Raw genomic sequence first — 22,517 nt, 5'->3', positions numbered from 1 at the left:
CCAAAAAAGAACTCCTAGGAATATTATAACCAGGTTCCGGAATTCCCAGATTAAGGAGAGAATATTATGAGCAGCCAGGAAGAAACAATTTGAATATTGTGGAAACACAATCAGGATAACCCAGGATCTGGCAGCTTCTATACTGAGGGATCGAAGGGCTTGGAATATGATATTTTGGAGGTCAAAGTAGCTGGGATTAAAACCAAGAGTCACCTACCCAGCAAAACTGAGTATCATGTTTCAGGGGATAATATGGTCATTTAGTGGAATAGAAGACTTTCAAGCATTTTTGCTGAAAAAAACAGAGTTGAATAGATAATTTGACATTGAGATACAAGAAGCAAGAGAAGCATGAGAAGGTAAATAGGGAAAAGAAATCATAAGGGACATATCAAAGTTGAAGTATTAACATTCCTACATGGAAAAACAATAATTATAACTTATGAAACTTTTCTCAGTAGTTGAAGAGAATAGAAATATATATATATATGTCTATATATGAGGGTATATGGGCATATGAATACATATGTGAATGTGTGTATATATGTTTACAGGTATACATAGATAGAGGGCACAGGACCAATTTAACAGGAAGGGACGATACTTAAAAGGTGAAATTAAGAAGTGAGAGAGGAATATAATGAGAGGAGATGGGGAGAGACAGAATTGGCCAAACTATCTCATATAGAAGAGGCAAGGGAAAATGGTTACAATGGAGGGGAAGAATAGGAAGGCAAAAGGGAATGGGTCAACCTTATTCCCATTGAATTTGGCTTGAGGAGGGAATGAAATTCACACTAAATAGGTATCTCACCCTCCAGGAGAGTAGGGGGGGAAGGGGATGAGACAGGGGATGATGGAAGGGAGGGCAGGCTGCGGGGGAGGGAAGTTGGGAGCACCCACTTTTGAAAAGGGATGAGATCAAAGTAGAGAATAGAATAAGTGGGAGGTGGGATAGAAGGGAAGGAAATATAGTCAGTCTTTTACAATATATGTACTATGTTAATTGTTTTTCATTAGCCACACATGTACAACCTATACTGAACTGCTTATCTTCCCAGTAAGGGTGGGAGACAAGGGAGGGAGGGAATGAATCTGGAATTCAAAGTTTTAAAATCAAATACTCAAATATATGTACACACACACACACTATTATTAATACTAGTTTACATGTAATTGGGAAATAAGACATACAGGCACGGGGCACAGAGATCCACCAGAAAAGTTGAAAGGGGTATGGAAGAAAATATGGGAGAGAGCAGACTGGAGGAGGGTATATCCTGTGGGACTGCTATTTGGGGGGGGGGGGGGGGGGTAGGGGAAAAATGGGGGGAAAATTTGCAACTCAAAATCTGGTGGAAATGAATAATGTAAATTAGAAGTTACTAAAGCATTTGAAAAAAACAAAAACAAAAAAAATTGCCAAAGGAAATGCCCTCCACCAGAAATAAACTTAAGAAATTATTATAGAAGAGATGGAAAAAAAAAAGTGAAAAGTTGACTGTAGGATGAAATGACAGAAAAGAAATGAGCAGTTTTTTAGGTGTTGAGGTAGATGCATATTTCAAGGACTCAAAAGTAAATATTGAAAAAACTGTAATGCTTAGGATTATGTATTCAAATTTTAAAAAATCAGAGCTGGAAGGGACCTATGAGTGCTGGTGCTGACATCCTCTCTACTTTACTCATCTGTGCTCTCCCTGGTCCTTACTGCAGGAAGCACGGGAATGAGTTGCAAAAACTTTTTTGTTACTAGGAGTAGGAGGAGAAAGCCAACATCATAAAATAAAGATTTCTACAATGCAAAAACCCACAGCAATGCAGAATTTTCTTTTTTTTTTTTTTTTGCTTCAATAGCCACCTCCTGGAAAGAAAAAAAACCCCTAAAGGATATCAGTATCTCTAATAACCCTCTGGCTCTCAGAGACTGACATAAGTTAAAACATTTAAATAATTTTTTTTTTTATCTCTTTAGGTCAAACTCCACTAATATTCTAAAGAGCCGTATTTGCACAATATTTACTTGTCAAATTAACATTCAATACTTACTTATCTCCTACAATTCCCAAGTTGATGGTTGGGTAGCCATGTTCCTGAATTGTTGCAAGGAGTGTTGAACGATTGCTGTCTCGAATCTTTCCTGGTAAGAGGTCATCTTCAGGATTCAGCAACTATAACCATGCCCCCGAAAAAAGACAAAACCCCACCAATTAATCTCTTACGATAATATTTCTTTGAAGGGTACAATTGTAATAAGTACACCCATTCTCCTTTGATAGACACATGTAACTGAATAAGCCCGGAGCTTCCTCTGCCCATATTCTAAAATACACATCTTATTTCAAAAAGAAGTAAGTCAATACAGAATATATACTAAGTAAATACAAAGTAATTTGGGAGTTTGGGAAAATAGCAAAAACTGCGGGGTTCAGGAAAGGTCTTACGTAGGAGGTGACCTTTTGGATGATTCTTAAAGGGAGACAGTTTCCTGGAGGTGGAAGTATAAAGGGAGAACACCTTTGGGATGATCCTATACAAAAGACATAGAAGGAGATGAAATGATATGAATGGTTATAGTACATCAGCCAGTATGGTTGGAACTTAGAGTGTGAGAAGGAAAAAGGATTGGGTTAGGAGCTGAACCTGTGATTTCACTAGTACTGGGGACTCCAAGGTTGAGAAAACTCACTTTACCAATGTAGGCCAGCTGTTTCTCTGCAACCTGCAATCTTAGAGTGTCGCCTAGAGCACTGACAGGTTAAGGGACTTGTCTAGGGCCACAAAGCTGATATGTGTCAGATGTGGGACTTGAACCCAGGCTTTCTTGGCTTCTCTAATAGCTCTTGATCCACTACACCATATAACCTGTCTGGGAGGGGGGTGGGGGGAGTAATGTGAAATAAGTCTGGAAAGATTGGTTAGATCTAGATTATGGAGGATTTTAAATGAGTTTATGTTTGATCACAGAGGCAAAATGGAGACCCTGAAACTTCTTGAGCAGGATCCAACTTTTGTGTTAGTGATAATCTGACAGCTTTGTAGATGATGAGCTGGTGCTGAGGGACCAATTAAGAAGCATTTGCAATAATCAAGGCAAGAGATGAGGGCTTAAACTAGGGTAATGGTGTAAGTGAAGGAAGAGATGCAAGAGATATTGTGAAGACAGTATTGAGAAGATTTCACAACTTACTAAATCTGGGCTACAGAGTGGAGAGTCAAAGATAACAATGAGGTAGTAAATCTAGGTGACAGGAAAGATGGGAAAACTGAGAAGAGTGGTGGGTTTTAATTAATGAAAAGACAAGACATTTATCTTATCACTAAATATCATCATCTCGGATATGTGGAGTTTGATATGCTCCTGGGACACCCAGGTAGAGATCATAGATCTAGATGTTAGAAAGCAATTCAGAGGCCATATAGTTTAACCCTCTCATTTTACAGATGAGGAAACAGGGCCTCAGTTGCTGCTATATTAATCACTCAGAGATTTTAACTATGTCATAGATCATAAAGCTGAAGTAGGGGTTCTTAACCTTTTTTTGTGTAGGTCTAGTTAAGCCTGTGAACCCCTTTGTAGAATAAGTTTATTGCCTATAATTGAAGGAAAATCCTAAATTTCATTTAGAGACTAGTGAAACTAAAATGTAATTTTTCCCATCCAAGTTCAAGGACCCCCTGAAATCTATCCATGGACCTCAGGTTAAAACCCTTACTCTAAGCTAGAAAGGACCTCAGAGGTCATCTAGTCCTTCCTCTTCATTTTACAGTAAGAAAAATGAGGTCTAGGGAAGTTTAATCTTACAAAAGGTCACATAGGTAGTAAGTATCAGAGGCAGGTTTTGAACCTAGGTCTTCTTTCTCTTACTCCATACTCTTTCCAGATGTACAACAGGCAACTGGCAATGTGGGATAAGAATTCAAGAAAAGGATTAAAGTTGGTTACATAGATTTGGAAGATATCTGCATAGAAATAATCATTAAACCCAAAGGAAATGATGGGATTTCCGAGAGAATGTGGAGAAAGAAGATGGCTCAGAATAGAACCCTGGGGTCCACTCACACAAAGGAAGGGGAACATGGATGATGGGTCAGCAAATGAGACTGAGAACAAATGGCTGGACAGGCAGGAAGAGAAGCAAGAGAGAGCAGTATCATGAAAATCTGAAAGGGAGTGGGGAGAGGGAAGGAGAAGGAGGAAGGGCAGGGGCGGGGGACAGAAAGTATCTTGGAGGACTGAGTGGTCAATAGTGTCAAATGCTACAGAATAGTCAAGAAGAATGAAACCTGCGGAAAATACACTGGGTAGTGAGTAAGGGATCGTTGGTAACTCTGGAAGGAATAGTTTCAGTTGAGTAGTGGAAACCATATTGCAAGAGGATGAGAAGTGAGTAGGATATGAAGAAGTAGATGTAAGGAGTACAGAGGGCTTAAAAAAAAATAAGTTTGCCAGAAAATATAGGATGATAAATTTGAAGTGATGGCAGGGTCAAGTGAAAGTTTTTTTAAAGATGGGGAGATTTGGGCAAAAAGATTCAGGGGTAAAACAACTTTGTGGAATTGCAGAATTTCTTATAATAAATTTTTACATGTAATAATATGTTGAATTTATATCATAATCTTTCCCCCCCAGAAGAGAATAAATGCTTTAGAGACAGGATCTATTAAATCTCTCACATTCTTGCTCTCAGAACATCCCTGTTAAGTAGTCAGGTTGAATACAGACCGATATTAGATTGGAACCTGGCCAAAACAAGACTTACTATCCCCAATCTCAAAAGCAAACCAAACATCTAAGCCTCTCTGCCTCCAATGTGTATCCTTCCTTACCTGGGGGTACTCTGCCCAGGGGACAGTACATTTCAATGGTCAAAAGTTGCCTTTTTTCCTTTGGGTTGACTGGCTAGATTTATTGCTGAAAGACCAGCCCTTAACTCCAATTCACTCTAGAGTTCATAGATTAGAAAATAGGTCCCTGGCCCTCCTATCACGGAGTGAGCTTAAGTACTAAATAGTAACTGTTTCTCTTTTGGCCAGGAAGTCGGAAGTCTGAAGGTCTTCCCCTCCCAGTCGGATTTTTTTTTCCTTGACTAAAGGGGTCACCCCCTTGATTAACTTCTTAAAGAGGCCTATTCACTGAATGGGTATTACCTCACTCAAAGTGAGAACCTGAAAAGACCTTACTTAGCCTACAAGGGCCAGGGTATCCCAATGCATCCCGGGCCATCTCCAGTCGTCCTGATAAATATCTGGCCACTGGACCCAGATGGCTCTGGAGGAGAAAGTGAGGATGGTGACCTTGCATAGCCCTCCCTCACTCAAATCCAAGTCAACTGCAAGTCACGTCATCATTTCCCTGATACCATGGTTCTCTTTGAGAACCAAGGACAAACATAGCAACAACAACAACCAATGTGCATATTCAATGATAGTATGTGATCCCAGTCATAGTACTGAACTTTCATCCTCCTGGTCACCCAGGTTCATAACCTTTGTCTTCTCTGTCTCCTCTTCTTCATCGTCCATAAACAATCAGTTGCTGGCACTTATTGATTTTACCTCCACCATATCTCTTGTATCCACCATCCAAGTTAAGGCTTTCAGTGTGCTCTCTCAGGAGGGTCCCCTGGGTGGTTTCCCTGCTTCCAAGCGCTTCTCTTTCCAACCACTTTTATAAGATTTTGACCTAACATTAGAATTGAAGGCCAGATCCTAACAATCTTTGACGCTCTTGCAATTTGCTTATGATATCACCCTTTTTGTCTAAATCATATATCCATTTTGACCTTATCTTAGTATATGGTGTAAAATATTGTTTTATGCCTAGTTTCTACCAGACTACATTCCAATTTTCCTGGAAGTTTGGGTCAAATAGTGAGTTCTTACCCCAGTAGCTGGGAATCTTTGGGTTTATCAAATTCTAGGCTCTGTGGTCATTTGCTTTTGTATCTTATGTGCCTTATCTAGTTCACTGATCTGCCACTCTATTTCTTACCCGGTACCAAACTGTTTTAATGATTGGTCCTTTGTTTATGTAATTTGGGATTTGGTACTGCTCGGCCTCCTTCCTTCACATTTTTTTCCCCTTGAGTCCCTTCATAGCCTGGACCTTTTGTTCCTCCAGATGAATTTTGTTATTTTTTCTACCTCTTTAAGGTAGTCCTTTAGTAATATGATTGCTATGGTACTGAATAAGTAAATTAATTTATATAATATTGTCATTTTTATTGTGTTGACTCACCCTACCCATGAGCAATTAATATTTCTCCAATTATTTTATCTTTCTATATGTAAAGAGTATTTTGAAATTATGTTCATTAGATCCTGTGTGTGAGTAGAATCCCAAGTGTCTTGTATTGTCAATAGTTATTTTAAGTGGAATTTCTCTTTCTATCTTTTCCTGTTGAATTTTGTTGGCAATATATAGAAATGCTTTGTGTGGGTTTGTTTTATATGCCACAAATTTGCTAAAGTTTATAACTGCAACTGGTTTTTCAGTTGACCCTATAGTGTTCCCTAATTATATCATCATATCATCTGAAAAAGGGATAGTTTTAGTTCCTTGTTGTCCATGCTCTTTCCTTCAATTTCTATTTCTTGTCTTATTGCTATGGATAGCATTTCTAGTACAAGACTGAACGATAATGGTGATAATGGGCATCCCTGCTTCACCCCTGATCTTACTGGAAAGATTTCTAGTTTTCCCCATTAGAAATAATACTTGTCTTTGGTTTTAGATAGATACTAATTATTATTTTAAGAAAAGTTCGATTTATTCATATGTCTTCTAGTGTTTTTTTTTTTAGAAATGGGTACTGTATTTTGCCAAAAGTCTTTTCTGTGTCTGATGAAATAATATGATTTTTACTATTTTTGATATGGCCAATTATGCTTTTAGTTTTCCTAATGTTGAACCAGCCCGACATTCTTGGTATAAATCTAGCATAGTCATAGTGTATGATCTTTGTGATTATATTGCTATAATCTTATTTAAAATTTTTGCATTTGGGAAACTGGTCTATAACTTTCTTTCTCTGTTATTGCTCTTTTTGGTTTCATTATCAAAACCATGTTTTTGTCAAGAAGGAATTTGATAAGGTTTCTTTACCTATTTTTTTCAAACAGTTCATGTAATATTGGAATTAATTTTCCTTTATATATTTGGTAGAAATAGATTGTAAATCCATATGGTCATGGGTTTTTCCCTTAGGAAATTCATTTATGGCATTTTCAGTTTTTTTCTATGATAGGGTTATTTAAGTATTTTATCCTTTTCTGTTAATCTGGAGGTTATACTTTAAAATAACTTTTTTGGGGGCTTCTTTTAAGAAAAAAAAAAAACCCTTTCTTTAGTGCTTCCAGGAATTCTTGTGTTTGTGTTCAAACTGCATTTTTCTTTGAAGCTTTGCTTATAGATGTTCTCAAGTTGTTGTTTTCCTCTGAGTTTGTGTTTTGAGATTCCCTGCATATATTTCATATTTATTTATCTGATATCTGTTATCTCCTCCTGGTAGAATGTGAGCTCCTTATAGGCAAGGTACATTTTCACTTTTGTCTATTTCTGGTGATTGGTACATAAAATTAAACTGAATTAAAAACTGAACTGAATTAAATTGTAGGCCATATACATGCCTGAGAATACAACTCTCACTGATGTTCTCTCATAAATCCTTCAAAGGGAGATCATGTCCTCAAATTCCCTTTATATCACATACTGTCCCTTGTTCTTACTTATGTGACTGGTCATCTTTCTCATCTTTCATAAATTTGATACATTCTTTTTTTTTTTTTTAAAAGCAATCGGGGTTAAGTAACTTGCTCAAGGTTACACGGCCAGTTATTTCTGGGTGTGGTGCTGAGTATCTGAGCCCGGATTTGATCCAGGTCATCCTGACACTGGAGCCGGTGCTCTTACTCGCTGAGCCACCTGGCCGCCCCTAAGCAATTGGGGTTAAGTAACTTGCTCAAGGTTACACGGCCAGGTGTTTCTGGGTGGGTGCTAAGTGTCTGAGCCCGGGATTCGATCTCCAGGTCTTCTCAACACTGGAGCCGGTGCTCTTACTCACTGTGCTACCTGGCCGCCCTGATACATTCTTTATATGGACAATGAATTGAGTCTAGAATTGAAAAGGAGAGTTACCTAGATTGCCTTTGAGTAGCTTCAAAGTTCTCTCAATGACTTCAAGTTTCTTCCTGACTCTAAGACCCATTTAAAAATACTAACATTCTAGCATTGTTGTTATATTGCTGTGATTCAGGAAGATGGCAGTCATCAAAAAGTTGCAAATGAGTTATCACCCAAAGGATAATGGAGAGGCATGTAATGGGTTAAAAGCAAAGAATTATGAAGGAAAACAAAAATAAAAGATGCTTTTAGGAAAATGTGTGAGCAGAAAAGATGGGCTAGTCACATGGTGAGAGTAAAGGATAATTGATAAACAGTCCATTATGGAACTCCTCCTCCCCCTAGTTATCCTTGCAATGTTGAGGAGAAAGCAGTGAAGGTCCAGGCCCTCAGCATATTGGGCAGATACTTTATGTTTAGAATTTAAAAGGTATGAATGAATCTTTGTAGTACTATAAATACTACTAAAATAATTATTAAAACATTTTTTAAAAAATGTTCATGGATCCCAGGTTAAGAAGCCCTGCTCTAAATAAACTGTTTTACTAGTTAGCTGACATTTCTAATGGCACTTTAAAGTTAGCTTGCAAAGTGTTTGATAACTATTTCAACACAACTGATTTTCTTTGTTAATCTGATGATTTTGATTTTATGCATTTTAAAACATTATTCTCAGAAGTGATGGATAGGTTTCACCAGATTGCCAAATAACACACACACAAAGGTTAAGAGCCCTTGATTCAGAGCAGTTACTGCTTGTTTAGTTGGTTGCGTATTTTGTAGTACTGCAAATTCATACCTTTTAATTACTAATTACCATAAAGCTGCATTTTAAATCTCTAATAATTTTGCACTTCTTCAATAGTTTTTCATTTCCCTTTTAAAATCTGGATTGTTTGGATTTGCTCTTTTAAAAAATTATATTTGCCAATTACTCTATTTTTTAATTTTGGTATTAAAAAAAACTTGGATTTATTTTATTTTTTATCTTTTTGTTTTTTGGAGGGGGAAAGGCAGGGCAATTGAGGTTAAGTGACTTTGCCCAAGTTCATGCAGCTAGTAGGTGTTAAGTGTCTGGGCTGGATTTGAACTCAGGTCCTCCTGACTCCAGGGCCAGTGCTCTATTCATTGCACCACCTAGCTGCCTCATAACTTGGATTTATTGTTTCAAATATTTCATATTTTCAGTTGGAAGGGCTTTGCTCTGATCTTGGTTATTTCTCTCTTGTTGTTATTATTATTATTATTTGTTTTCTCTTGCCTTGCTGCTTTCTTTCTTTTCTAAGTTTTTTTTTAAGCAGGATCATTTTATTAATTTTTGCTCTCTTCTATTGATATAGACATTAAGTGCTATGGGTTTGCCTCTGAATAATGCTTTGGTTGTACCTTATAGATTCTGACATGTGGTATAAATATATATACATATATACATATAAATCATTATTTTTATGTACTCTGCTACTGCTTTTTTAGTTTCCTCTTTCATTCATATTGTGTGTGTGTATCAGTTTTTAGTGTCTATATGGATGTTTATCTTATTTTCATTATATCATTTACAACTAATTATATTGAATTATTGGCTACAATTTTATATAAAATATCTGCTTTTTTAGACTTTTTTATTGCTTAGCACATGATCAATCTTTGTATGAATTCTATGACCACTGGAGAAAAGGCACATCTGTTGTTTTTCTCATGGGGTCCTCTCCATGTATCTATTAGATGCAATTTGTTTAATACTCTACTTGGCTCAGTAATTTCCTTCTCATATTTTTGTTGGATTTATCAAATTTTAATAATGGGGTGCTAAATATTATTAAAATTTTATTAAATTATTAATTAATTAAAATTAAGTTATTAATTTTTAAAAATTTGTGTCTCCTTGTAGGACTGATTTTTCTTTAAGATTCTGGGGAACTGTTTGCTTATTGGCTCCCCCATTAGAATATGATTTTCTTCACGGGAAAGACTGTCTTTTGACTCTTTTTGTATCCCCAGTGCTTAGCACAGTGCTGGGTACATAGTGAGTGCTTAATAAATGCTTACTGACTGACTGATTAACTAGGATTACAGGATCATAGATCTAGGTTTAGAAAGGACTTCAAAAGTCATCTAGTACAGCACCATCATTTCATAAATAAGAAAACAGGCCTAAGGAGGCTAAATGACTTGCCCAAGGTCACGCAAGTAGTAAATGTCAGAGGTGGAGCCTGAATCCATGTCTTTTAACTTCATAGTATTTTCTATTCTGTCTTCCTATGATTGCTTGGTGCATATATATTTGAAATTCACATACTGTTATTTTGCATGGAACCTTTTAAAATAACATACTTGTTTAACTCTTTTAATGGCCTTTTTGCTTGAATTCAGCTTTGCCCAACATTTCTTTCAACTGTTCATCTTAGTTATCTTCTTGCTGTCTACCCTGCTGTCGGATGCCTTAGTTAATCCACTCAGATCAGGAACTCCAGTCTTAGAGATGACCAATTCTGATTAGGGAGTGTACAGAAATTCACATAATCCACTTAATCTAAATGGCCCTGACCAAGTCATGTTTCTTAGACCATTCAATAGTAATAGGGAGGTTCAGAATAGGGATGGGTTTGGGAATAAATGTAATGAGTATTGTTAGGTATATGTTCTTTACATAATATCTAGTTCAAAATGTCTAATATGCAATTGGAGATGTGGGATTAGAACTCAGAAGAGAAGCAGAGACTGGAAATATAGACCTAGGAATCATTTGAATAGAAATGATAACTGAACCCATGGGAACTGATACAATCTCTAAGTGAGATAATTCAGAGGGAAAAGGAAAAAAAGGGTCCAAGATAGAACTGTGAGTGACCTCTACAATTAGTAGACGTGGCATGTATCAAAATCCATCAAAGAAGACTGAGAAAGAGTGGTCATACAGGTAGGAAGAAAACCAAAAGATGCCAGTGTTATGAAAATCCAGAGAAGAAAGAAGTATCCAGGATGAAATGGTCAACCATGTCAAATGCTGCAGAGAAAGGTCAAAAAGTATCAGGATTTTGGAAAAGGCCTTTAGGTTTAGTCTTTTAAGAGATCACTGGTAACTGGAGTGAGCAGTTTCAGTTGAATGATGTTGGAACCCAGATTGTGGAAGGTTTGTTTTGAAGGGACGTGGAAGAAGGTTTTTTTCAATGAGTTTAATTGAGATTAATTATGAGGATAGTTTGATCTATTGAGTTTTTTTTTTTAAGGAAGGCAGAGACATGGGCTTATTTATATGCAGCAGAGAAGTCAGGAGTCAGTAGAGAGGGAAAGATTTTATGATTAGGGAGAGGGAATGATAGTAGGAGCTATCTGTTGGAGAAGATAGGTGGGGTTGGAGTCAAGGGTATATGGAGGGCATTGGTTTAATCAGAGATTGGAGTGAAGGAGGAGGTAGTGAGGGAATGTTGTAAGGGGAATGTGAGGTGAGGAGAAGGAAAGAAGCTGCTCTTGTTGAATGGCTTCAATTTTTTTTTGGTAAAGTGTGGGAGAAGGTTCTCAGCTGAGAAGCAGAGGAAGAAGATGCAATGGGAGGAAAGAAGAAAACAGAAAAGGCTTACAACAGCTTCTGTGGTGAATGGGTTAAAAGAGAATTGATTAGAGAAGAACAGAAAGATATCCTGGCTGAAGTAAGGGTCCAGTTGATATTATATAACAAATTTGTAGTGGATTCAGTCAACAGTTTTGTGACTTCCTTCAAACTCCTTTTAGCAGCATGGGGTAGGAAAACAGTTTGGCTAGGCATGATCAGATTGGGGAGTGAGCAAAAATTCACATATTCCACTTAATCTAAATAGCCCTCACCAAGTCATGTTTCTTAGACCATTTAACAGTAATAGGGAGGTTCAGAATAGAGGTGGGTTTGGGGATGAATGTAACAAGTACTGTTATGTACATGTTCTTTACATAACATCTAGTTCAAAATGTCAAGTGTTTTGAGAATAGAGACTAGTGTAGAGTTGAATTTATCCACTTTAGATCAAAATGGGAAGGGAGGAGATTGCAGCTAGTACAATCCATTAGCCAATTTCTAGATATGCTCAAATTATCCTTCCTGGACACTGTCTTTATTGATACTCTTGTTCTCTACATTCCCTGTTCCCTTCTCAAGGCTATGAGATGGAGCTAAATCCTCTGACTTTCTTTTCATCCCACCCCTTAGCTTTTCCTTCTCCTAGTTTTTCAGCAGTTCTGACAGCCTGATCCTTTAAAGTGAAAGGATCTGGCCCCTCCATTGCCTGAAGTATAAAAAGCCCTGTCTGGTGAGGAACTATGTCAAAGAATACTCTGGAGTTACTACAAACTACAGAAATGTATTCCTAAATTCCAGACCCAGTGACTGTGGAAGTAGAAAGAAATAAATGTTTTATGTCCTTTTAGCTTTGAAGTTGATTCTTTTAATCTCTTAATTACTAAACTATTTTTAAAATTGTACTTTATGGTTCATGAGTACTTTACTGCATTTTAGTCAATTGAGCCTGAAGCATTAGCACAGTGTATTTGGTGTCAAGTTGAAATGTTTTTGTTTTTTGCTATGGATAATGGTTAAATTAATTTTTAAATGGGGGAAAGAAGGGAGTCCTGGATGACAAGTGGTAATAGTGCTGTTTGTTGTTATATGGGGAGTTCTTTTCTTAGCATAAGGAACAAGTTCCTATTTACCATGTTTGATTAGTACAATGAATATTTAAAGATATTGATAAGAATGGCAAAATATTCTTAGGTTCTTATTGACATTACTGGAAAAGCTAAATTGGCAAAGCAAAGAGCAAGAAAATAAATTGTTAGTGTTTATCAGACAATTAAGAGTCAGAGATAAAAGAACTTTTGACCTTTAAAATGTTGAGCCTTGAAGGCAGAGGAGCATTTAAAAGATCTGTCAATTATTAGGATTTATAGGATTACTGATCTTGAGCTGGAAGGGACCTTGAATAGCTCAATTCCCTCATGTAGCAAATGAAGAAAGTTCCTATCTATCTCTTAACGGAAGGGAGAGAAGCCTGCCTTAATGTTAAGGTTGGAGAAGCTCCTATAGAGGGCTATAATCAGAGGTTCAGTGTTCCTGGAGTGTGAACTGATATGCTGTCACTGAATGAGTGGCATGAAACCTAAAGAATGTCACATAATCTACTTCAACAACTTGATCTTAATAAAACTGCTTTCTCAGAGATGGGTGGCCTTAGGAAAATACTGACTTGATCATGAAGTCCCATAGTTTATAAGTTTCATTTATAGGAGGTTAGAGAAGAAGAATTGAGAAATGAGGTAGAAGAAGGTAACTAAGGTATATCACTATACTATGTCACAATTTCAAGATGGCCTTGACTGTATTCTCTGGAACCAGTGGTTTTCTGTGTTGAACCTGAGCTGTGGATTAACTACATGATTCTCTAAGTAGAGGATGATATGGAAAAAATGATCTTACTTTGTTCACTGGGGTCCCACTAATTTGAGTACCTTGGATTTCTGGGGCTCCTATAACTTTTTGTGGAAAAATTGATGGGTGACACAAACCCATCACGAAGGACTTGGTGTATCTGGATGATCATGTATTTGGAAAGATGTTAGAAGCACATGAGGAAAAACTGCTGAAGCTTTTAAATGAGTTAGAGATTACTGCTATGAAACTGTCAATTTATAAGTCCCAGTTCTGCAAAGTCTGACAAGTACACAGACCATATAGTATCCCAGTAGGGAATACTGATCTCTGAGAACATAAAAGAAGGGCTCCTCACTTTGCCATATCTACAGGATTGTTGAGAGAGGGAGATTTTGCTAGGATTTGGTTGCTACTATCAGAAATTTCTGAAGAACTATTCATCATCTCAAAATCTAATTTTTTCAAAGTGATTTCATTCATGGTTACGTGGCTGGGGTATAGAAGTGAGGTATAGCAGAAAGAACATTGACTTGAGTGAGACAATCTCAGCCTTGTCTCTGACACTTCCCTCACAAGTAACCTTGAAAAAGTCTCTTAATCTCTTTAGACTTCAGTTTCTTTGTCTGCAAAATGTGGTGGTTAGACCAGATGGCCTCTGAGGTCTTTTCTGGTTCTAGATCTATGTAAAGTCTTATTAAAAACAAAGGTAGAAAGGCAAAGGAGGGAAATCATTTCTGAACTCTCTGGCATAGTTTATAGATCTGTATGTATAGTATGACAAGTGTGAGCAGGCATTTAAGGATGTGGTTAAATGTCTCATACATGTACAAGTGTTGTCTTTTATAGACTGAACAAGCCAACAAAGGCAGGCTAGAGAGCTTGAAAGCAATTTTATACCAGTAGAGTAATGAATACCAGAAGCCTCCTCCATTTACCAACTGAGGTCTGAATGACAGTAAGAAAGACTTATTACTCATCCACAAATTAAAGTTCTTGACTTTGAAGTGGGATGTCACTGCTAAGTTCCAAGACTGATGTACCAAACTTGATTCCAAATATAGAGGAACAATAATCCACTGGTTTATGTTTTAACAAGTGCTAAATTGGTCAGTGACAGTTTAGAATTGGTTAGGAGAACTGGTCAATTATGAGGCCAGTAGGTATTACTGGTCATGTAGGGATGGGAACCTGTGACCTTGAGGTCACATGTAGCCCGCTAAGTCCTCAAGTGCGGCCCTTTGACTGAATTCAAACTTCACAGAACAAATTGGGCCAGGGAAAACCAATGTGAATATATGTTGCTGCCCTGTCACAAAAAAATCTAAGCATCAGAAATCCTGAATAATTCCTCAAGAAAGGGGTGAAAGGAATGATATACAGGCAGTGGGAATACTCACACAAGAAAAACTAGCTGAAAGTCTAGGACTTCAGAGAAGGACTTGAGAAGTAGTAAATGTTGTAGCACTGAACTAGTCTCCTCTGACTTGATTTTCTTTGGTGGAAAGTGCAACTACAACATGACTTCCTATGAACTGTGCCATATATAAGGAAACAGGAACATAACCCTCAGAGAACTCTAGCTTTGCTCCCCAGGAGGCACCTTGCTAGCAAGAGAATGGAAGAAATCGGAGCTCTACAACAGAACACTGCACCAGAATACAAACAGTCCTACCCCAGGTATGGGAAAACAGTAGGTATTATCCAAGGCTTATTGATCCATGGTGACAGAAATATTTCATGATGATTCTGAACACTTGGACCAAAAGAAAACTGAAACTAATATAGAATGGGGTCTGTAGGTCCAAAGTGGCAGGAAATACATTTGAGAAGTATTCCTGGATAAAGAGTGAAGGTGTAATATACATGGAGCCAGAGAGTGACCAGTAACAGAAAATATGTAAAATCTACTTTGCATGAAATCCAGTATGTGATGCTCTGTTTATGTGAGTGATGGCTCAATTAATCAGGATTTATTAAGTGCCAGGCACTATTAGGAACCAAGGATATAAAAACAAAGACGTAACAGTCACTGCTCTCAAGGAACTTAAATTCTGTATATAAAGAGAGAGACAAACATTTATATACATGAAAAATATTTACATGATAAATTTTATAAGGTAATATTTTTGGGGGGAGGGCATTAGCATCTAAGGTCATCAGGAAAGAAATCATGTGATGCTTGAGCTATTCCTTAAAGGAAATACGGGATTATTAGAGGAAGAAGCTAGGAGGCAATCAATTTTACTGGGAGAAAGCCAGTGCAAAAAAATGGAGATATGAGATGGAGTGTCATGTGCAAGAAGTGGCAAGAAGGCTAGTTTGGATGGATAGTAGAAAGGGAGAAATGGGAAAAGGAGAGATATATAATGAGGAAGGTCAGGTAGGTTGAGGTCAGACTGTGAAGGATTTAAAATGCTAAACAGAGGAGTTTATATTTGATCTTAGAGCAATGGCAGCAACTGAATTTACTGATTAGAGAAGTGACATACATGATTAGACTTGTACTATAGAGAAATCACTTTGGTAGCTTTGTGTAAAAAGGACTGGAGAGAGGACAGAAATGAGGCAGAGAGATCAATTAACAGGCTATTGCAATAATTCAGGAGAGAGATGATGATGGCCTGAACCAGTGTGGTGGCTATCATATGTGGTCTATGGTACATAACCCTCATAATATAGTACAGTATCCTTTCTACCTGAATGTGTTCTTTTTGTCTGATCTACTGCATTCAACCTTGCAAAGTATTTTGTATTATTGTAGTTTCATTTAACTGCTCTAACTTTGTTATAGGATGCTACATTCTATGTACACCTATGTTATGTGTTTGTTACACTATCTAAAATTCTAATTTGTGCATTAGGTTCTGTGGACCTGTATGTGACTTAGGGACTTGGGGTGACTTCTTGAGACTATGCTGCACTCAAAATAAAGACTATTTTACAATGTGTACCTACATGTGCATACCTGTAGGATGACTTGTAGAGACTGCATTTCTTTTCTTTTTTAAGAATGGGAGGATGTCTTGGGCAGGGGGTAATGCCTCTAAAACTCATACTTTTAATATCTCAGGTTTGTTCTGGGGTTGGTGTAAGAGAGTGAATGAGCCAGAACTGCATTTGTATCCCTGGATCCAGGAATCTTGGTAGAATCTTAACAAACTAGTGGAGCAAGCTAAGATGAATGCCTGCAGAAAGTCTTCAGCAGGCCCTCGTATTCACTGCTGGTTATACACAGAAAGATGTAATTGTCAGGACATTTATATGAAGAATTTTCCAAATTTGATGAAAGGCACATTGTTCTGAAGCCTAAACTCCTCCCCACTGGTGTAACAGTCTATAGGAGAACACCTTAGGAACAGGTATTGAGAATTCTTATGTTTTACATTTCCTTTCTGGTTGTTTGCTTAAGTTTCTATTAACATGGTAATAGGTGAGCATCTGAGTTTGACTTCACTTCACACAAGTATGGTAGCTCAAGTCACATAAAGTACACTTATTAGAAGATTATCTTCTTCCTCCTTCCATGAACTCCAAGCCTATGGGAGAGTTAATGCTTTCTACCACAAGTTAATAGTTATTGTTGATATTATCAATATACCTTTCATTATCCCCATAATTTTAAGGGTAGGGACTATCTCACTTTTGTCTCTCTGTACCTCTAGCACCTAGCTGTAGGCATAGCTTTGTACATAGTAAATGTTTAATAAAGGTCTATTGAATTAAATTGCACAGTACACTCTTCCTTGGTTCAGTTCACTGTGATAGGTATCAAGAGAATAACAGGTAAGACACAGTCCCTGCTGTCAAGGAGCTTACAATCTTACATAAGATAATACTAATATTATTGTAATATATATATATATATATACACACACACACACACATAATAGTATACTAATAAATATAATAGTGAGATAGAATTTAATAAGGATAAATGTGAAATCTCACTTGGGACAAAAAAAATCTTTTGCACATACAAAAGATGAGCATGTATGTACAATTGTAGGTACATGCAATAAATATCCTGACACACAAAATTGCATATTTTAATGTCTGATAGAGCAAAATAGCATTAGCATCAATAGTTTTTGATGGAACACATCATGAAGAACACCACTGTTCCATGGAACATGGTTTAGAAAATGCTAAACTAGATATTAAATATTTTTAAATAGCCTACAAGGACACAGATACAAAGTTCTCATAAGTCACATTAAACCGAAATTCCTGATTCCGAACATTTTATTTGAATGATTTGGTCCATGGAATATGAAACTCATTCAGCTTCTCCTTTACTATATGGGTAAGGCTAATATAATTCTTTTTCTCTGATCCTAGAGGGTTAGAAGACAATAGATAATACTGGAAAAAAAGATGAACATAGCCACTGGGAATTCAACATATGTGGAACAATATAAGAAGAGATTTTTTTTGTTCTAGGGGAAAAACCAAAGGGTAATGTCATATTCAGAACTTTAGGAAATTAAAGATAATAGGCAGTAATAAAAAATAGAGGCTTTTCAAATGAAATAGGTTTTTTTTTTTCAAAAGTTGTCCTCTTTATGTCTTTTGACATAAATAATGTTTTAAATAATTAAAACATAAAAAAATATTGTTCAGTCAGTCAGCAAACACTTATCAAACATGTGCTAGGCAGTTTTCACATCTTGGCTATAAAGTCTTGAGTTTCCAGAAGAGAAAGCTAGATGTTTAGCCCCAAAATCCCCTTATTAAAACATTGCATATCCGAGACAAAAGAAGGGCCAAGAAGCTTTGGAAGAGTCATCAGTGGGGCAGGTAGATGGCACAGTGAACACAGCATAGGCCCTGAAGTCAGGAGGACTTGAGTTCATATCAAGCCTTAGACACCTGACAATTAACTGTGTGACATTGGGCAAGTCAATGAACCCCAATTGCCTTGCCTTCCCCCCTCCAAAAAAAAAAAGAGGGTCATCAGCCAGGCCCAACACAAACTTAATTCAGCTTCGTGAATTAGGCCTGAAGAAGCATGTTGACACATTAGAAGAGCATGCTGCCGTTAAGAAAAGAGACTAAACACCAATCTACTCTTTTTTTTCCTTTGTAAACTTATTTTATTTGTAAAAACGGGATTCTGAGAAGGGCTTCATAGAGTAAGCCAGAAGGCTAGAGGGGTCCACACCTCAAGGATTAGAACCTAGGTCTAGTACCACCTCCTTCATTTCACAGATAAGGAAACTGAGTCCCAGACTTTAGGTGAACTGCATAAGTGGGGGGCCTCAAACCCAGATCTCCTGGACCAGGAGGAGCACAGGATGAGATGGAAGGGACTTTAAACCTAGTAAAAATCCTTCTTTCCAGGTGAGGAAACTGAGGCCAAGGGAAGGGGAGGGATCTGCCCAAGGTCACTCCAACGGTAGCATCTACCTTTGCTGGGCTTGAATCTGAAGCTGGGCCACTGCCCCTCAGGGTCAACAAATGTTTGAAGATTGGTTCTTTAAGGCCAAAGGTTCCCCTTCATAACCTCTGGGCTCCTTCTGGCCCAGCTGAGACCTTTTCCAGTTTGCAAGGCCCCCTCCCTCTATGCACTTATGAGATCCGAGATTTGGAAGTCCAACACCCTCATTTAACAAAGGAGGAAACTGAGGCTCAGGGAGCCTGGGACTTCATCTGATCAGACTGAGCACCAAATGGTCTTTTCTGTGGGTTATGTGGGGCCACCAAATTAGAGATTAAACCATTTTAGTGTTATCATGAAAAGTGTTGATTTTGCGTACTACCTGAACAATCCTGGGGACTCTGGAAATCACTGCCTGACACCAATTTTTCTGTCTTGTGGACCCCTTCTCCATTTTTAAAAACTTGAAGGAAAATCCAGGTTAAATGTGAGCCCCTCGATCATCAATCTACTCTTAATGATAACACTCACTTAGCCTTTTGAGCAGAGAGAAGAGCTAGTTCTGCTGTCTTGACTGACAGCATTACTCCCTGCCTAGGGGTAGTCCAATATCTCAGTAGCAGGGTGGACACACTTCACTGCTATCATGGCCTAAGTACTGAAAATACATAAACAATATACACAGCTTCGAAGTGATGATTTCTTTCTCTTCTAAGGGATTTGATGGTTACACAGACGCCACTGGTTATAATAATTTATTCTAATGAATTGAAAGATATTACTGCTTCTGAACATCTAATTTCTAATTGCTTGGGGAGTATTCTCATTTTCTCTTCCTGAACTACTTGGAAGACATCCTTATACTTTCCTGTTAGAAGATCATCTTTTCATAGGATCATAGGTAATAACTAGAAGGGTCCTCATCTTCTCTAAACCCATCATTTTACAGAGGAAGAAACTGAGACAATTCCTCAATATGGACAAGAGGAATGTTAATTCACAACATTTTAGGTAGTTTCACAACCCTAAACAGAATGGATGTTAGAAATGCATTAAGTTGAAAGTTTTGTTTCTTACCTCATTCCCTGTTGACATGACCGCAACTACAGGAAACTTGTTAACTTCAACTTCTGTGACACCAACAGTTGCCAGGAGACCAATCTCTGATGGGCCCATGTGAGTTCCCTTGGCCAATACACATTCCCCTCTTTTAATGTCATGGCCAATGGGTCTGAAAGGCAGAGTATAAACACAAAGGTTGTGATTTAGCGTAGCAACTTTTCCACTTCCCAGGAAAAAGACATACCCTGTATACCTCCAGTGATGGAGGTTATTCAGGAATGAAATACAGGGAAGCTGGACAGGAAGTAAGCCCCATATAATTTAGTATTTTTATCTTTAGAGTTAAAAAACTGCCTACTATCTAAACATATTATTTTAGATCAGGAATTCTTTTGTGTGATGGACCCCTGCTTAACAGCAGGTTCAGACTTTCCATTATTAAACATTAACATTATTTATACATATAATTTCCAAACTTTTGCCTATAGCATTATTAAACACACACACATACACACACATAGAGTGATATGTGAATGTATGAAGGTAACTAATCTGTAATCTTCAGTATTTGGCTGGTTAATTCAGCTGATTAGAGAACTGTTAGCCAAATTAGTTTTGAGCCTCAGTATCAAATAGGATAGTTTGATCCTCTCTATTCAATGGGCATAGACAGTGCCTTAAACCTAACTGGAAAGTTCTCTAGAGGATATGTGCTTTTGTTTTCAAGGGACAGTGGCAGTGGGATGGACAGAGAGCAGTGGGTGATCATGTCAGAATATACAGGTTCAGTGCAAATCGAATCTGCCTAAAAGCACATGCCTTCCACTCCAAAATGTTCTTCAACATTAGTGAAGTTGTCAATGAAGTGAAGACAGGAGAGAATTTAGAAGGTAGATGGATAAAAGCATCTGATCTTGGCATTTTGAAAGGGCAGCCCATTGTTAAGTAAATGCCATCCCCTGAAATAGCCAATTCTTGGTTATCCAAAGTTAGAGGCTGATCGAACAGTTTATGGAACATGGTGGTTCATAACCTTTCCTTATCCTCTTCTTACTTCCTGTTGCCTTTTGTCTTTTTTAGCATTTGCACTAAAGAGTGGGCACAAGAAGAATGAAGAAGGGCGGCTAGGTGGCTCAGTGAGCAAAGCATCAGCCCCGGAGTCAGGAGGACCTGAGTTTGGTTCCGGCCTCAGACACTTAACACCCACACAAAAAAACTAGCCGTGTAACCTTGGGCAAGTTACTTAATCCCAATTGTCCTCCAAAAGGCCAAAAAGAAGAAGAAGAATGAAGAAATCAAATTTAGAGTGGTACTTATTGCAGCTTATCAGTAAATTTTGTAAAAAATTTAAATTTTTTGAAGAGAATAGCTTAAACTACTAGTTATCTGTATTAATTGTATACTATTCATGCTCTCCTGACAATGACTATATGTACATGTATCTGCATGTACACATAGTAGTATATGTGTGTGTTTATATATGGCTATATATTCTCATGCATTGAAGAAGGTTACCTACTTACCTAATATCTTGGCCTGGCCGAGCTTGCACTAGAATCCGTACCTCTAATTCTTCGGTGCCCTGTAACAAGATCACGGTCAGTTTAACAAAATAGATTAATCTCAAAGTCCATTCAAAAGGTCTTACTTGCTTCCTTTAGATGCTTTTATCATTGGACAGACTCAGGATAGAAATAAATGGAAATCAAAAACCATTTGCTAAAAAAAATTTTTTTGGAGGGCATTTGGGGGTTAAGTGACTCACCCAAGGTCACACGGCTAGTTTTTGTGTTGTGTCTAAGGCCAGATTTGAACTCAGGTTCTCCTGACTCCAGGGCCGGTGCTCTATTCACTGTGCCACCTAGCCGCCCTCATTTGCTAAATTAGAAACACTGGCATTTGAGTTTTTGCTGAAGGTTCCTAAAACCTTGAGAAGCTAAATGGCAAGGAGCAAATTACATAGTTTTTCCTGTTTCACAGTCTCCAACTTTTATGGATCAACTGATTTCAAAGAAATTCACTTTCAGGTACCATTCTCAGGGCCAAAGTCATTCAATGAAAACATTATGGTTGTTGTCCCCATGCTTAAGTAGGGAATGAAGAAGACATTTCCCTTCCATTTGTCATGAATCATGAATTTATCCAGAAGCCAAGGTTTCATGGGAATGCTTTAGGTGAAAGACTTTTATTTCCCATCTGGTCAATTTGTATGAAGAAAAGGTGACAATCCACATTTATGGATTGTAAATATGATGACATTGGGGCTAGGTGTTGTCCAACAAAACCTGCACATGCACATGAGTTCTGGTTCTCAATGTTTTTGTTTTTGCCTTTTGTAGGGCAGTTGGGGTTAAGTAACCTGCCCAAAGTTGCACGGCTAGTTTTTTTGTGTGGGTTTTTTTTTTTGTGTGGGTAGTTTGTTTTTGTGTCTGAAGCCGGAACCAAACTCCTCCTGACTCTGGGGCTGACTCTTTACTCACTGCGCCACCTAGCCGCCCCGGGATCTCAAATGTTTTGCTTGGTTTTCTTGATGCCAATAAATCTGTTTGGAGAGT

At 37.6% G+C, this 22,517-nt stretch overlaps 1 protein-coding gene across 1 annotated transcript in view; it reads right to left on the bottom strand.

Annotated features, from left to right (window-relative positions):
- The window catches only part of GPHN (gephyrin), a 415,464-nt gene that overhangs the window by 102,680 nt on the left and 290,267 nt on the right, over window positions 1-22,517 (bottom strand). The window contains exons 11-13 of the mRNA XM_069082448.1: window positions 21,486-21,544; window positions 19,978-20,131; window positions 2,050-2,171 (exon numbers count right to left, since the gene is read on the bottom strand). Coding sequence (XP_068938549.1) covers window positions 2,050-2,171; window positions 19,978-20,131; window positions 21,486-21,544 — 335 coding nt within the window. The remainder of the gene's footprint in view (window positions 1-2,049; window positions 2,172-19,977; window positions 20,132-21,485; window positions 21,545-22,517) is intronic.

This window comes from Petaurus breviceps, unplaced genomic scaffold (assembly GCF_028583685.1).
Source record: "Petaurus breviceps papuanus isolate PSGF00001 unplaced genomic scaffold, PetGlider_PUasm1.0 166, whole genome shotgun sequence".
NCBI classification, from domain to species: Eukaryota; Metazoa; Chordata; class Mammalia; order Diprotodontia; family Petauridae; genus Petaurus; species Petaurus breviceps.
Note: the sequence above shows the minus strand (reverse complement) of the source record. Positions and strands in the feature narration are given on the sequence as shown.